The sequence below is a fragment of the Mauremys reevesii genome, linkage group 4 (assembly GCF_016161935.1).
Source record: "Mauremys reevesii isolate NIE-2019 linkage group 4, ASM1616193v1, whole genome shotgun sequence".
Classification (NCBI taxonomy): Eukaryota; Metazoa; Chordata; order Testudines; family Geoemydidae; genus Mauremys; species Mauremys reevesii.
In genome coordinates this window covers 72118824-72135163 of record NC_052626.1, presented here as the reverse complement: position 1 = coordinate 72135163, position 16340 = coordinate 72118824, and the positions used below count along the sequence as shown (strand labels likewise).

The 16340-nt window shown below is 45.2% G+C and overlaps 1 protein-coding gene across 2 annotated transcripts in view; it reads right to left on the bottom strand.

Annotated features, from left to right (window-relative positions):
- Positions 1–16340, bottom strand: part of LRP4 (LDL receptor related protein 4) — a 118559-nt gene extending 102219 nt beyond the window's left edge. Inside the window, exon 1 of one of the 2 annotated variants that reach the window (XM_039538387.1) lies at positions 16087–16340. In XM_039538387.1, the coding sequence (XP_039394321.1) occupies positions 16087–16291 (205 nt within the window). In that variant the 5' untranslated portion in view covers positions 16292–16340. The remainder of the gene's footprint in view (positions 1–16086) is intronic. The other variant, XM_039538386.1, reaches the window with a different exon arrangement.

Sequence of the window (16340 nt, the reverse complement as noted above, 5' to 3'; positions counted from 1 at the left end):
CAGCCAGTAGAGCTTTTTGTAACTGGAACAGTACAAGTCTTAACGTGGAGCCACTTTTGTGACATGGGAATCTAGAAGCACCCAAGTATCCAGCAAGCCCACCAGCTTGCAAACCTGAGTACCAAAGGGCAGGCAGGCACCCCCTAATGGAGAGGGCCAATATCACTGTGGTGGGAATCTCCCTTTTAAAGAGCTCCGAGACTAATCTAAAGCCCATTTAAATCACTGTTAAGACTCCAGTTAACTTCCATAGACACTTGGATCCAGCCCCAAGTTTCTTTATATTTATTAAACTATTTAACCTCTTCTAGTTACAAACCTTTTCAGAGAAAATACAAGCTCACCCATAGCTACAGACATACCTATCACCTTGTGCTGCAACCCCATCAGACCCCACACATTAGACTGGGTCTATCCGAGTCAATACTTGGGTGGAAAGCCTTCAAGAAACTGAAAGTACTACAAAAAGTGGCGTTGGTGATTTAAGAGAGTGCACTCCTGTCACTGAGCCAAGAATGACCCATGGCACTCACCCCTTGCCCCCCACCCCTTGCCCCACTCCCCGTGCTCTACTGGCTGCTGTACTCCTGGATGTACCATCTTTCAAAGGAAATGAAACTGATTTGTGGTCAGAGACTCGGTGGAACTTTTCCCTACTCTAGTTGGGGTGTTAACTCTCATGTCCTGGCAAAATTCCCACTCCAGTAATTAGAGTCTGTCTCTCTAAATCTTTCTTGCTTTTTCAATTGGATACGGATTCTTCTTCACTTCCACTCTTAACACTAACATGTAGCTGTTAAAAAAGCTGTTTTGTTTCACTTACAGGCAGCTATATTTCCATGTTGGGACAGAGACCGCTATGTGCAATTCACATCTTCAGTTAAGTTTGTGAAGTGCTTTTGGTGCTACACAACCACAGTTCCTCTCATCCCAAAGTGTGATTGTTTCTGATTAAGGCAATATATTTATAAACTAATTCACAACAGAAAATATACTAAGAATAGGTAAGCCTAGTTAGTGCCTTCTGTTGTATAAGAACATGTGCAATGGCTGCACGTGCAGGAAGTGAACCTTGTGAGGTCAGGGTCAAACCTAATGAAGTAAAGGGATGCCACTAAACCAGACACAGGTAGGATCATGTTATCACCCCTTTCTTCAAGCTGCGGCACACATTCCTTCTTACTGGCTGAACTCAAGCAATTTCCCCCTGATCCCAGTTTCTTATACATAGGTTCAATTTGGTAACTTAATCCCACTTCAAATTGTATTTATTTTTTCTAAATGCAGGTACTAAAATGATACTGAATTACACAAACTAATTCTTAACGCTGCCTGGACATCATCGTCATGACTCCCCCATACTTCAGATGTCTCATTCCCCCCCAGATACAAATACTTAGTAACTGGAAAAATTAACTAGGATTTGAACAAATATAAGAGAAAAATTAGCTCTCCAGTCACCAAAGTTGTGTAGACTTATTTTCTGTGGCCAAGGAACAAGCTCTACTCCTTACTCCATATCCCAGAATTTTGTTTCTGTGCAAGATATTGTTCCATGACAGACCTCCCTATATCCTCCCTTAGAGCGTAACATTGATTTGAATGTGCTTAAGTGACAAAACAGCTCTCAGGTCACCAAAAAATGCAATGTTTAAATAGAGGGGGGAAGGGGGCTGCCAGGGAGCAGCACTTTATGCAGAAACTAAGTGCAAGGACAAGGAGCAGAGGGTCATTTCCTGTCCAGGCTTTCACAGATGTGTTTCTGTAATGACTCAAGAGCTATTTTGTTTCTTATATACTGTTTACCAAGTGTTTGTGAATCAGTTCATTCTATACTTCAGTACAATAAATAGTTTAAAATATAACCTCCTAATCTGGGAATATACCACCAACTTCAGTACATGAATAAAGAGCTTTGAGGAAAGCAACCAACTTCAGTTCCACAATTCCTTATCCCTACTGGGAGAAACTCCAATATCCTTCAAAATAAAGCCTTCTGCTTCTCTGTATGCAGGGAAGAGACTAAACAGCCTGGGGAAGATCTAAGCATAAGGCCCATTCACAGCATCACTGAGCCAACAGCCCTAGAAGACCATGAAGTCAAAAATCTGTAAATAGAGCACTCTCAAAAAAGGTCTTGCGCAGATAATCCTCACAGATTCCGGAGAAAGGCACTTCAGTTATTGAGTAAATACGGCTGTGAAGGTCAATCACATATTTACTGAGCTCTAAAGTAGAAATTTAGTTTAATGCTACAAAGAATTGAAGGGGACATTTAATGGTTATTGTTTGAAGTTTGCTGAAGCCAGAAGATACCAAGTTAGGTCTTACACTTGGAGTCTACCAAGCGAGTCAGACAGGTTAGCCTCCATTTTCAATTTCCTGCCCATCCATAATCCATTCTACTGGAGTCATTACAGCCAGAAAAGAGACTTTAGCAATAACCTCGATTCACAGACCAGATGCCCCATTACAGGCAATTGTCAATGCCAATAAGTTAATGAAGATACTGGCAGAAAACGAGGAAATATAAGGGTCCACAGGATTTCTCAGAGGAATAGGAGAATGCCACCAATAGGGTAGCAACTTTTTTCCCCTCCTATATAAATAGTAGTGAAAGGCCAACATTTAAATAGGCCATGATGACTGAATTCCCCCTCTCAAGCCCTTTTAGGTTAAGGCTGAGGCACACTGTCAGTTGAGGACATTCGCATGGCTATTGGCAATGCTATATGTATTCCAGGGATTTAAAAAACAAAACAAAAAAAACACAGTTCTCAGCAAAGTCAGCCTGGCACCCTCACCACAAGAAATTCACTTTTTAAAAATGTAGAGATGGACATCAGGTATGTGGTAGGGGAAATAGAATAGTGCTCCCATCACTGGTCCCAAAACATGGGACTTGTGCTATTCTAAATGTATATTTTTAAAATAAATCAGCCACAACCTAGATTGCACTAAACCCCAGTTGTGGTGTTCCAGCTAGACCATGTGCCCTTGTTGGCAGTCACACAAGTCATTTGCAATTTAATTCCGTAATTACCTGAGCAGCAACAGTAAGGTGTGAGCTAGGCAACTGCAGAGATAAAGACCAAACCCCACCCCATAGCCTCCAAATAAACCTCTTTGAAGATTATGTACTAGATTCTTTTTAAAGTGTAACTAACAAGACAACACCATGGAGGGGGTCCAAGCAGGCAGAGATCAAGGGATGGGGGAGAGCACAGGTGTGATTCATGATCTGCTGCGGGTCATTTTTCCTAGTGCCCCTGAAAGAAATGGGGACCGGAAGGCAGGCAGACAGGTTATCATTACAGCAAGCTGGGAACATTATTAAGTGGAAGAGGGGAAGCAGTTTTGGCTTCCAAGGATAAATGAAATTTCCTTAAAAGAAGGAAAACATGTTGGATAAACCATGAAACCGAGGACTTGGGGAAGGGAGGGTGCTGAGAGAAAGGGAAGGAGCCACTACAGCAACAAGAATAAAACCTCCAGTAATTTTTTAAAAAAGCTCTCATCAAAATCCCCCCTCACCAATACTCTCACATCGTGTTAGAATTTGCACCCTCATCCCACCAAACTCCATTCAAAGATATTTTATTGGCATGACAAGCTATATAAGTGCTGCCCACATAAAAGACAGAACACTGGGATTCTGTCAAGAAACAGATTCAATACACAGAGCATCTGCCCAGGCCAGTGCTTCAATGTGTTTAGGGTTTTGCTGACAGGGAGGCCACATAGCATGATGCCACTGATTCTGACTCCATTAAAATGTGATAAGGAAACACTATTCAGAACCCAGTCTAGGGGAAAGGAAAAAGTCTTATTTCTGATAGAGTTCCTTGCCTTCTCTCTCATGCCTAATCATTCTGAACACAGAAATAGAAAGTCTCTCCATCTCTCCTGTCATTTCAGCAGCACAGTCATTTATTCCTAGGTTTATGAAGCTTCCCCCAGCTTCCAATTCTAATGTACAATGGCCAGTTCTGTATTTGGTAAGAGGCAGCCAAATTGGTTGTGCACATTTCACTATGCTGAAGTATCTGCCAGTGTGATTTTTGCATAGAAGAATTTGTCACAGTCAAGGTGGCTATTGGTTTTGATCTGTACCCCACAGCTGGGGTAGGTTTAGCCGACAGCCTTATTAAGCATTGTATGGTTCTAGAAGAAGTTGTTTGCTCCATTGACCTGGAGAGGAGGGCTAAATCCCAGGTGTGATGTTTATAGAAGAGGAGCAGATTACTTTTTCTTTTCGTTTTAGTTTGTAGTCCTCAAGTATTTTTACATGGTGGGAGTATTTGCTGCTTTGGCTGAGGTAGTACCAGAAATAAATCTCTTTTTATGCAATCATCAGGAAGGGGAATCATCACAGTTCTGTTCTGCAGCAACTGAAATTCCTGTGTACATATAGTTCTGGGGGGGGGGGGGGAGAGGGGGAACAGCGTAAATACAGAATTTTGCCCCAATTAGCGTAGATGGCTTGGAGCCCCAGACTTCACTCTCATACAGGGGAATGGGTTGAATTATACTATCAAATAGATATAGCAGGATTATCAGTGTGTTGTATTCATTTAGCTGTTCCTTTATGGCTCAGAGGACCTCTTCTCCCTAGTAAATGCACCTCTACCCCAATATAACGCTGTCCTCAGGAGCCAAAAAAATCTTACCGCATTATAGGTGAAACCATGTTATATCAAACTTGCTTTGATCCGCCGGAGTGCACAGCCCCGCACCCCCCGGAGCACTGCTTTACCGCGTTATATCGGGTCACGTTATATCGGGGTAGAGGTGTATTTAAATAGCCAATTTGAAGCTCCCCACCATATTTAAAGCCCTGGAATGTAGGGTGTAGATTGTGTAACTATGATATCATTTGAGTTTGTTTTGGGCTTTTTCTCAAAAATATCACTTTTCTCTTTTACGGGTTAGCCTTTAGGACCCATGCACTGAAGTATGTTTCTAGAAAACATAGGTGTATTAGCAGCTGTCACAGTCATTTAATGAGCCCTCAGCTCAGAGGCTGCTTTGCTAGAGGAGTAAGCCATGATGTACATACCGAAGCTGTTATCCCTGTCTCACTCCCCTGCCTTGCTTGACAACCTATTTGCATATTGTTTATTTCTATCCTGCGTTTGATGGATTGGTACATGGATTTAGTGGTGCTATGATTTCCTAACAGTTTCTTTCTGTAGCATGGTAGGGTTCGGTCCTGCAAGACACGCTGAGTCAAATAGGTTTTTTTAAAGTCCATAGAGCAGGCAAATATCTTCCATTGTTATGATTCCCCCCTTCTCCCACCACTATGCATTCATATCTGTTAATGAGCATCTGGAACATAAAGATGTGGTCAAGGTTCATTTCTCAGCAAGAAGACTCCTGAGCTTCCTCTCTTCCTCCCACAGCACTAGCACCACTGATACTATCTGTCCATTACCCCACTAGAACCAGCTAATACCAGAGGAGTGTGTACCCATGTCAATATCATGCTTTGGGGTGACTTTATCCTAATCTTACAAACACTTGTGCCTCCAATATAAGAGAGCACTGCAGATGAAAGTCTTGGGGCGTTATGGCTGGAGCTAGGACCATTCAAATTGGTAGGAGTGGAGAGTAAACATTTTCTAGAGAGACAGAGACTGGAAGGTGCAGCATCCTGAGCTAGACCAAATCCCAAAGTAGCAGAAAGAAGAAACAATCACAGAGACAAGCAGAATGAAAAAAAACCTCTCCCATGCTCTGCACTGCCAAGACCAGCTCCTGCTCCAGCCTTGCTCCTCTTTTTCCTCAAGTGCAAGCCCTTCACTTCATGCCATCAAACCCTGGTTTGTTCAAAGTTTGGATCATGGAGACCATTAATTGGCTTCATCAGAAGACTCACCCCTCTGAGGGAATTTCCCTCTCTCCCCATGCATTTGAAAAGCTACAGGAAGAGTGAGTATTGTTTGTTTAGAGAGTTTGTTCCCTGGGCAGATCACTGGGTGAGCACCCAATCAACACAAAGAAAGGGCACAAAGCACAACAGGAAAGCAATGGGGTGGGGGGCACAGACGCTTTTGTCTGCAAGTGATAAGTGTTCTTAAGTTCCCCTTGTTCATTCAGACAGGCAGCCTAGAGGGATGTGGGAGTCAGCCAATGCTCAATGAGGGCCACTTCAAACTCTGAATAACCTCCTACCTACCAACTCCCACTGTACACTTCCAAGGAGTTCCACAGATTCAGCACTTGGGTAGAGATCTGTGGCCACACTCTATGCACAGCTGTTGCCATTGCTACTTGCCCAAGTCTATACTTTTCCATCTATCAAAAGTTTCAGATTTTAGTCCCAGGAATGGCACCCTACCCACAACCTGTTCAAACTTCTGTCCTGGCACGCGGAGCCTAGGTTCTCATCATATTGATGTTTAGGGCCTATGGTGATAGGCACCCTAAAAACACTTAGGAGAAACAGGTTTGGGGGATGCCCTCAGAGCAGTAAAGATGCACACTCAGGCATTTTAAGAACAGAAACAACAGATACCAAGAACAGAATTAGAGAACAGAAACTGTGAGGCCCCCATTTATAGATGCTGCCCAAACAGGTATAAAGACGTATTCTCTGCCTAGTTGCCAAGCTCTGTCACTTTTTCCTTTAAAGCACTGCTGAAATTGGCTCTCTCTCTCCATCCCACCGGCTAATATCATTCACATCTGAGTCACCTCTCACCGTGCAACCTCCTCCTCTTTCTCCTCCCTGACTCCGACTTGCTCCCATATAATCCTTCAAAATGCGGTAGCTAAATCACCTCCTCCTTCTGCCACTCAGGGTACGTCTACACTACGGGATTATTCCGATTTTACATAAACCAGTTTAGCAAAACAGATTGTATAAAATCGAGTGCGCGCGGCCACACTAAACACATTAAATTGGTGGTGCGCGTCCATGGTCCGAGGTTAGCGTCGACTTCTGGTGCGTTGCACTGTGGGTAGCTATTCTGTAGCTATCCCATAGTTCCCGCAGCCTCCCCCGCCCCTTGGAATTTCCGGGTTGAGATCCCAGTGCCTGATGGGGCAAAAATCATTGTCGCGGGTGGTTCTGGGTAAATGTCAGTCACTCCTTCCTCTGGGAAAGCAACGGCAGACAAGCATTTCGCGCCTTTTTTCCCTGGATTGCCCTGGCAGATGCCATAGCATGGCAATCATGGAGCCTGTTTTGCCTTTTGTGACTGTCACCGTATGTGTACTAGATGCCGCTGACAGAGGCGATTCAGCAGCGCTACACAGCAGCATGCTTTTGCTTTTGCATGACAGCAGAGATGGTTACCAGCCATACTGTACCATCTACCATACCATAAATTGGTAATAAGATGATCATGGTTACCAGTCCTTATGACAGCAGCAAATGGTGCAGTGCAAAAGCGCCCCTGGCTGAGATCAGCCGGGGTGCAAAAGCCAAAATTGGGAATGACTCCCTGAGTCAATCCCTCCTTTTGGTATCTAAAAAGAGAATCAGTCCTGCCTAGAATATGGGCAAGTGTACTAGAGAACCACTGTATCATAGAACCAGAGAGCACAGCTGCTCTGTGTCAGATCCAGCAGAAATTATGAGCTGTATGCTATTCACAGGGGGTGCTCCTGCAACAACCCCACCTGTTGATTCCGTTCTTCCCCCAGCCTTCCTGGGCTACTGTAGCAGTGTCCTCCTACTTGTGTGATGAAGTAATAAAGAAAGCAGGAATAAGACACAGTGACTTGTTAGTGAGAAATGAGTGGAAGGCAGCCTCCAGCTGCTATGATAGTCCAGACAGGACATTAAGCAGTGTGGAGGAGAGGAGCCCAGCATCCCGCTGCTAGTCCAGGGACAATTTAATCTGTTCTTTACACATGAAGGGCAGGGGCTGATGGAGCTCAGCCCCCTGTTGCTATGATGAAGATGGTTACCAGCCATACTGCACCATCTACCAGGAAAAATCAGGAGCTTTTTACACAGGCGCCCATGATAGACCTCACTGAATGCTAGTCGGCATGGTTACCCGTCCTTTTGCACTGCCCCATGTGCCAATAGGCTGATGATGACGATGGATATCAGCCATATTGTACCATCAGCCACCCATGGCGGGGGGGGGGAGCAAGGATGTTGGTGTTGACTGCTGCAGCATCGCGTCTATCTGCAGCATTCAGTAAAGATAGGGTGACATGTAAAAGAGTCAAGAGAGGATTGTTTTCCCTTTCACTTCTGGGGGTGGGGGGGGGGTTGCGTAAATTGCCGAGCTATGCCCTGAACCACCGCGGACACTGTGTTTGACCCTAGAAGCATTTGGAGCTTCTAGGGTCAAGCCAAGAATGCAAATGCTTTTCAGAGACTGCAGGCACTGTGGGATAGCTTGAGTCCTCCAGTCCCCACTCCAGTCCCCCCTTCATGAGCGTCCATTTGATTCTTTGGCTTTCCGTTACGCTTGTCACGCAGCAGTGCGCTGAGTCCCTGCTATGGCGTCTGTCTGGAGATTTTTTTAAAAATGATTTTGAATTTCGTCTTCTGTAATGGAGCGCTGATAGAACAGATTTGCCTGCCCTTTCTGCGATCACATCCGCATGGTCCATGCTGGAGCTCTTTTTTTATTTTGATTTCGGACTGCATTGCCACCCGTGCTTATCGGAGCTCCACACTGGGTAAACAGGAAATATTCAAAAGTTCGCGGGGCTTTTCCTGTCTACCTGGCCACTGCATCTGAGTTCAGATTGCTGTCCAGAGCGGTCAGTGGTGCACTGTGGGATACCACCCGGAGGCCAATACCGTCGATCTGCGGCCACACTAACCCTAATCCGATATGGTAATTCCAATACTAGCGCTACTCCCTAACGAGAGGAGGAGTACAGAAACCGGTTTAAAGAGCCCTTTATATCGATATAAAGGGCCTCTTAGTGTGGACGGGTGTGGCGTTAAATCGGTTTTACGCTCCTTAAACCGGTTTAAACGCATAGTGTAGACCAGGCCTCAGAGAGCCCTTTATCTCCCTATGGTTGGATCTCCTTGACTGATTCCCCACTTCACTCCTCATCATGCTCAAGTTTCTGGCCCTCATTTTCATGACTGCACACATCCTGGCCCCTGCTTACACCCTCCACTCTTGTTCCCACCTAGGACTCTTCACATTGCTTGTGCTGCACCCGAGCCTGCTTCCTAATAAAACCCTCCATCTATCTACTTCTCCAACTCTCAGCTTTGTGCCATCTTCCATGTCACCTCATACCCTTGGAATCCCCGCCTTCTCCTTGCTCCCCAATGGAGCACTCTCTTTCAATTCCAATCCCTCCCTAGAATACAGATCCCATTAATCCAAAATCCAGAGAAAAATTAAAAGGCTGTGCTATTTTAATATTGGACCTTATCTCCCCTACCAGCATCCTATGAGTTTGATCTGTATCATCTCTCTAATTTAGAACAAAACCACTTTGGGGCTGACACAGCATCTTCCTCTGTATTGTGCAGTGCCGCAGCATTCTGCCTCATCTGCTGGATGAGAAAAAAGAACCAAACACCTTATGCTTTGCCAACACCAGTTTCATCCTGAACACCGGGTTTGGGGGATGGGAGGGGAGGTAAAGAAACTGGCTTTTCCAGTAGGTCCAAAGACAGGTCCAAGAGTAGGTTCCCTGCCGAAGGCAGTTTCCCCTGCAAGAGGAGACTGCATGGATGGGGAAAGGAGGGTGACTGAGACTGGACTTTTTAAATATTTTTTTCCCCTTGTGCCTCCCCAACTCCCAGTAGCAGGACTGCAGCCACCACTTTTCCCTCTAATCTAATTAGAATCACTTTTTCTGTCTTTCCAAAGAAGTACGGACCGTGTGCGATACATTATACAACACTTTTGTGTAGCTTCCTCTTGACCAGATGGGAAATTTTTCTCCTGAAGACTTTTGTTTCCAGCTTTGATCCCAGTTTTGGATCTGCTCGGTTCACCACGCCCTCTGCACAGAGGTGAAGGGAGAGCTGACAGATCAAGTCAGGGCTCACTGCAAGTCACAGTCATACCTCCCATTAGGTTGGTTCCTGGCTCCCCTCCCCCTTCCAACCTGGAACTGTCCTTGAGTTTGAAAAGCCCCTATTAAACATTTTTCAGAGGACCTTACAGAGGATACATTATTTTGATGGATGCTGGGACTAAAGAGGGGGATTTCTAAGCACAGGGAAATAATGGAGTTTGTTTTAATGGGTTTAAGAGATGCCCGGGGGCAACAAGGAGGTTTGCTTCTCTGTAAATCAAAAACACAGACGACCAGAAAATGGAGTCAAACAACTGAACTCCAGGAAGCGGGGAAATCAGGCTCTATTTAACTGCGGCTCTTGGTTACGGCCAACTTCAGGCTGCTTGGAAAAACAGCACACACACTACATCACTGGCACAAACTTAACAGAGGAAAACAAAGAGACAACAGGGGTCAGAGTGGGGGTGGCAAGTAGAAGGAGGCACCCACCCCCTACCAGAGAGTCGGATCAATTATCTCTGAATACTAACAAGATTTCTGATTAAAGAACTGCTGCAATGCAATAAGGACAGAAAGCTCCAGCAGTCAGGAGGGGCTGTCAGGCAGTTACAAAAGGACACAGAAAATTATGCCTTGCTTGGGCATACTAAGGAATTCACTACACAAGTAACCAGGAGAGGGGTCTCCACTGGCTACAGTCCCAGTCATACCTCACTGCTGATAACTTTAACCTCAGAGACAAGATTCAGTCAGTTGCTATAGCACCTGGAATTTGGTTTCATGCAAGCTTGTTGCTTCAGCACAGCTTCTAGCAGAGGCCTGTTCCAGGAAACGTCCTATTACCACAGGTCAGTAAGGAATCAAAAATAATCCACTGCATAACTCATGGTGAGAGATAGCTGGACACTTCACTTAGCCATGAGTATTACCATCAGAGGTGATGCATTAGCAAGATCCATTTAGATGTAGGAGTATTTGGGGAGCAAAAAGCATAATGTCTTTGGTCATATCAACATTTTAATCCAACTAGATTGCAATTTGCAATCCAAACATTTAATACAAATATACAATGCTAGCCATTAAATGAACACCATTAGACTGTGGATCTCCTGGGTTACCCATAAAGCCCACATCATCAAATATCTGAAAACTGCCAGCCCTACATGAAACAGAAATTTAAAATCTCCAATACTGTTTATCAGAACTCTAAGGTTGCACTCTCATTCAAACCCTTCATGCAGGCCTTTATCTGCCCTGTGACATAGCGTCCCATTTAAAAGTCAGGCTCACATGTGAGCTCAGAAACCCTAATGTTGCTAGGAAATAGACAGATTTGGAAAATTTCAATCACCTGAAATATTGCACCAATTCCATTTGATACTAGTGAAGTGTCTATCAAAACTTCTCTTCATACCCGGTGCATGGAACCTCCTTCCACCTGGATTTGTAACTTATGAAAAAGGTTCTATTAAGAACAGAACTAATTCTCTAGGGCACAAAGCTCTCAGAGGCTAGATGTGCAAACTGGAGCACCTCAGCATTTAATGGGTAGTGCTGTGTGATTAAAGTAGAGAGAATGTGCGCAAAAGCTCAATATAGACTAGGGGTTGACAACTTATGGCACACGTGCCGAAGGCAGCACCCAAGCTGATTTTCAGTGGCACTCGCACTGCCCGGGTCATGGCCACCGGTCCAGGGGGCTCTGCATTTTAATTTAATTTTAAATGAAGCTTCTTAAACATTTTAAAAATCTTATTTACTTTTCACAACAATAGTTTAGTTATATTTTATAGAATTAGAGAAAGAGACCTTCTAAAAACGTTAAAATGTATTACTGGCTCACAAAACTTTAAATTAGAGCGAATAAATGAAGACTTGGCACACCACTTCTGAAAGGCTGCCGACCCCTGATATAGACTAATCCACAGCAAGGTGAAAATCAATCACCCCCACTATAATACTGTCCCTGAACCACCAGTCCCACAGAATGAATAAACCCATTATCCTATGGGATTGAAAGAATTCCCTAACCTACAAATTCTCTTCATTTTTGCCTTCAATATTGGAAAATGCAATTCCTTGCAGAAGGGATGAAAAGAAGGGATTAAAGAAATATTACTGCACCTAGTCTCTGGCCAGTGCAGACAATAAAATCCCATAGGAGAGTGACGCTTAGCATAACAGCTGTGTCAAAGAACCAAAGTCACTGCAAACCCAACTCTAAAAGAGCCTACTGCCAGGCACATTAAATTCACGGATGGCAGCTACGGTTAGTGTTCTTTGCAAAGGTCTCTGCGAAATACAGACAGCCAATTAATGCGGTGGGTTTTCTGCATACCAGAACTCCTGTTCTAGATTCTAAAACAAGATAAAGACAAAACACTTTAAAGGGAGACCATCAACTTTAAAAAAAAAAACTGTCTGAAAATGTTTTACCTTCTACAAGCAATAGTTAAGGAAAGATAAAAGGAAATTAGAGAAACAAATTATCTATTTTTGTAATCTCCTTTCTGTAGTTGACAGTCATATAGAGTCAGGTTCACTGTTTTCCCTGTACAGTCAGTCAGTCTTCCCCTGTTTCATGGATATTTTTTACTAGTAGCTTCCAGGTTTGAGCTGCAGACAACTGGAGAATGCTTCTCTTTTTAAATTTCCAAGAGATTGCATGGAAACACTTATATCACTCTTGGGGTTTTGTGAAGCCTTCTTTTTATAGAATCTAGTTTGGAGCCTGAATTGATCTGACAATTCCCCTTTTAAAATGAAAATACTTAGTATCTTTAAAGTACTTTTTAATATAGTTACAGTACGCACCCTAATTTCTATGGTATGAGCTCAGAGAAAGGGGGAATCTCCACTGCAGAAAATGCTAGTGAACACACAAAATTAAATTCAATTCGAAATGTTTGTTTAATGTACTCAGGCTGTGGTCTCCTGTATTAACTGACCAACCATATTCATTTCACCATGGAAATGGAAGTTTCTTTGCTATCGTTGGCAAGTTTTGTTGCTAGTAGAAGTACATAAAAATAGACCCCTGTTCTTCTTTCTGCAGCACCTAGTCTTGATTTGGAAAGATCTGGGGTAGAATTATTTTCATTATACCTGCAACTTCTTCATTACTCTGACAAAAAAGAAGCAGCACAGTGTCCTACACCAGCTTTTATAAACAGATTTCCTTGCCTCAGGAAGGTCATCTCACAACCTCCAGTGCCAAGATAATGGGGTCAACAGTAATCCTGTCAATAGGGTCAACATCCTGTGAGAGAGGTAGGTAGAGTAGTGTTCAGTGACTTGCCCAGGATCTCAAGTCAGTAGCAGAGCCAGGATCAGAATCCAGGGATCCTGACTCCCAGTCCTGACCACACTTCTTCTAATGGAAAGTTTCATTTTAGTTTGGGATTCTAAAAATGTTGTCAGTTTGTGAAGTAAAACTTTTAAATAAAGATGTAATTCTACTGGCAAAGATCTCAAAGATAAACCTACAGGCACAAAACTCAGAAAGATTCTGTAACCTTGCAGACAAACTCTAATAGACCATCACTCCATCAACCCTTCCTTCCCCACCAACACCATTAACATTAACTTGCAAGCATCTCTCCCTATGCCTCACCTCTCCACATGTGAGCCAAACATATGCACACTCTCTTCTTTGGCACAAGCTTCCACAGCCGCTCTCCATTAATAGTGGGTCAAAGTTCAATCTGACATGCTTGTTGTTTGGATAAGAGCCCCTCTTCTTGTCCCTGAGCTGAGACACAGCAGTAAATGTGCTGTTTTAATGGCTGTTGTACTTTGAACTGTGTGGCACCCTGAGCACCTCAGGTATGGATGCTTTGCAAATAAAATTATTAAATCCTAAACCTTCCAAACGGATATTGCTAAGATGCAATGCTGGTAAGAGACTACAGAAGCAGGAGGGCAGACACCTGAAAAGTAGGCATTTGCACCTTCCTTGACACTCACCCCAAAAAGGGGGCAAAATATTTGGGAATTATTTCCTTATTGAAACAAATCTGGTTTATGTTTGTGAAGTAAAGAGGATACAGTTTCCCATAGCTACAGTTGGCACAACCCATCTTAAACCCCAGCATTCAGCTACATAGGTAGACCAGGAACAAACACTGGCATGGAACCTCAGGCATAGACAAACTGCCATGAAAAGTTTCCCATGGACATCAGTGTACTATCGCTTAGAGCAAACACAGCAACTCACCTGCACTTTACAGTGAAACATCCCCCACCTGGTCAGTCGTTAACAGCCAAGACACATTAACTAGGAGCACCTTGGTAACAGCCAAAATAAAATTCCATCCAGTTTTTTACCTACACAAATTTCTATAGTTAAGATTCTTTCCACTCCTTCTGGATTCCAACACCTGTGGCAATTCCAGAGGCACTTCTATCTCCTCTGGTTACTAATACCAGATTCTCTGAGATACAACGCTACAGTCTTGTTTACCTAGCATTTTCAAACCATTTTAGCACCTTCTTCAAAATAGTGTGCAAATACTATTCTTGGTAGAAAGGCAATAACACTGCTTGAAAACTAAACACAACCTGGTTGTACCCCAGAGGCAATGCTTGCACAATCATGGAGATCAGTGCAAAGATTCCTTACAACTTCAATCCAGCATCTGAGAAAAATGCATTGTATCAGCCAAGAGTGGAACCTCCAGCTCACAAAATGTCAACTTCCCTTGTAAACATTATTGAAAGATGCTCAACAGAGGCCCTTTCCTCCCTATCACTACTACCCCCCACATTTTTTAAATACATCACTGTGTAGGGGGCAGAACTAGTCATGAGAATTTTGTCCTGTTCGCTAGACTGGACTTAAACAGAGCAAATAGGTGGACACAATTCTCATGACTAGTTCTCAAGCTGCTCCACTACGAAGAGGTTATTATACACACAGAGTTTTGTATCCACTATTTTTGGCAGTTCCCCTCTGTTGACATTTCTATCTCAAGGAGTCCCAAGATAGCATGTGGGGAGAAAAACACCTTAATTCCTTCAAAAGCAGAGAGGGTAAGTTAGGAGACATTTCACCAAAGCAGGACTGTACCTTTAAGGGGCCGTGTAATAGGATGAGTAGCTGCATTCCTGCCCAGGAAGGGCTGCTGTCCCAACATGCAGGAGAGGCTGGAAATAACCTGCACACATACAACCTTCTAGCTCAGAACTCATCCTCTGTGTCACAGTCTCTCAAAACACACAGAGCAGAGGAAACAAACAGAGGGCGCAGCAGAAACAAAGAGCTAAGTCCATTAGAGACCAAACTTCAGAGAGAGGAGGAAGGAGACAGCATGTGCTGCTGAAGGGAAGGGAAGGGGCCCTTTGGAAAACCGTGAATCATACAAGAATAGATCAAGGGAGCGGGGCTCCTTTTCTGTGGCTTTGTGAAGGGCCTGGCCCGATTGCTGCAGCATTATCTACTCAGAAAGTTGTTCAGTGATCTTCAGGAACCCCAGGGTTCCCTCCAGACCCCCACCATTAACTCGCCCGTCTCTGGAGCAGGGGAAAAAGCGAGTGCCCCGGGGCATGGGGTGAGGACACAGCAGACAAAGCCCAGCTCGGGAAAAGGCAACGCGAGGTTGCCCAGGTATCTAACCCCGCGGGATGCCTCCAGCGCCAGAGCGAGGCAAACACTCAGCCATCTCCAGCTTACTACTAAATCAACAGATTCCGCCAGCGCGCCTCTTCCCCGGGTGCCCCGCACGCGGCGGAGCTCTTCCCCCCACCTCCACCCCCCAGGGAGAGCCAGCCAGGTGCGCGGTACCTGACCCAGCGCTAGCTAGGGGCTCACCCCGCGCTCGGGACGCGGCTTTGGAGGGAAAGGGGGCCGAGAGTCTGAGCAGCTGCTGGGGGCTTCAAGCACCAAGGCCCGAGGGAAGGAGCAGCTGCTGCCCCCAGATCTCAGCCGGGTGAGTACAGCCCTCCTGGCCCGAGAAGCTGGGCGGTGGGGTCCTGCACCTGGGCGCCCCGCAGGGGGAGTCCCGCGCCCCGACAGCGCTGGGGGAGCGGTACTGCTACTGCCCCCGGCCAGGGGCCTTCAGCGCACGGGGGCGGGAGAAGGGGGCTGCCCAGGGAAGAGACGATCCTGAGGCAAGCGCTTACCTCGGACGCAGAGCAGGGCTCCCAGCAGCAGCGGCAGGAGGGAGCCCCCGAGCCGCCTCATGCTGGCAGTCCCCGCCGCAGCTCCAGCCCTGCACCGGGCTCTGGGACACAGAAAGTTCTCCGGGTCGCTCCGCAGCAGCGGCCGCTCCTCCGACGGGCTGGGCGCTCGCTGCAGCCCAGGCCGGCCGAGCTCCGCTGGGACCATGCACCAGAGCTGAGGGTGGCTCAGTGTCTAGGGTGCATTCGCTCGAGCA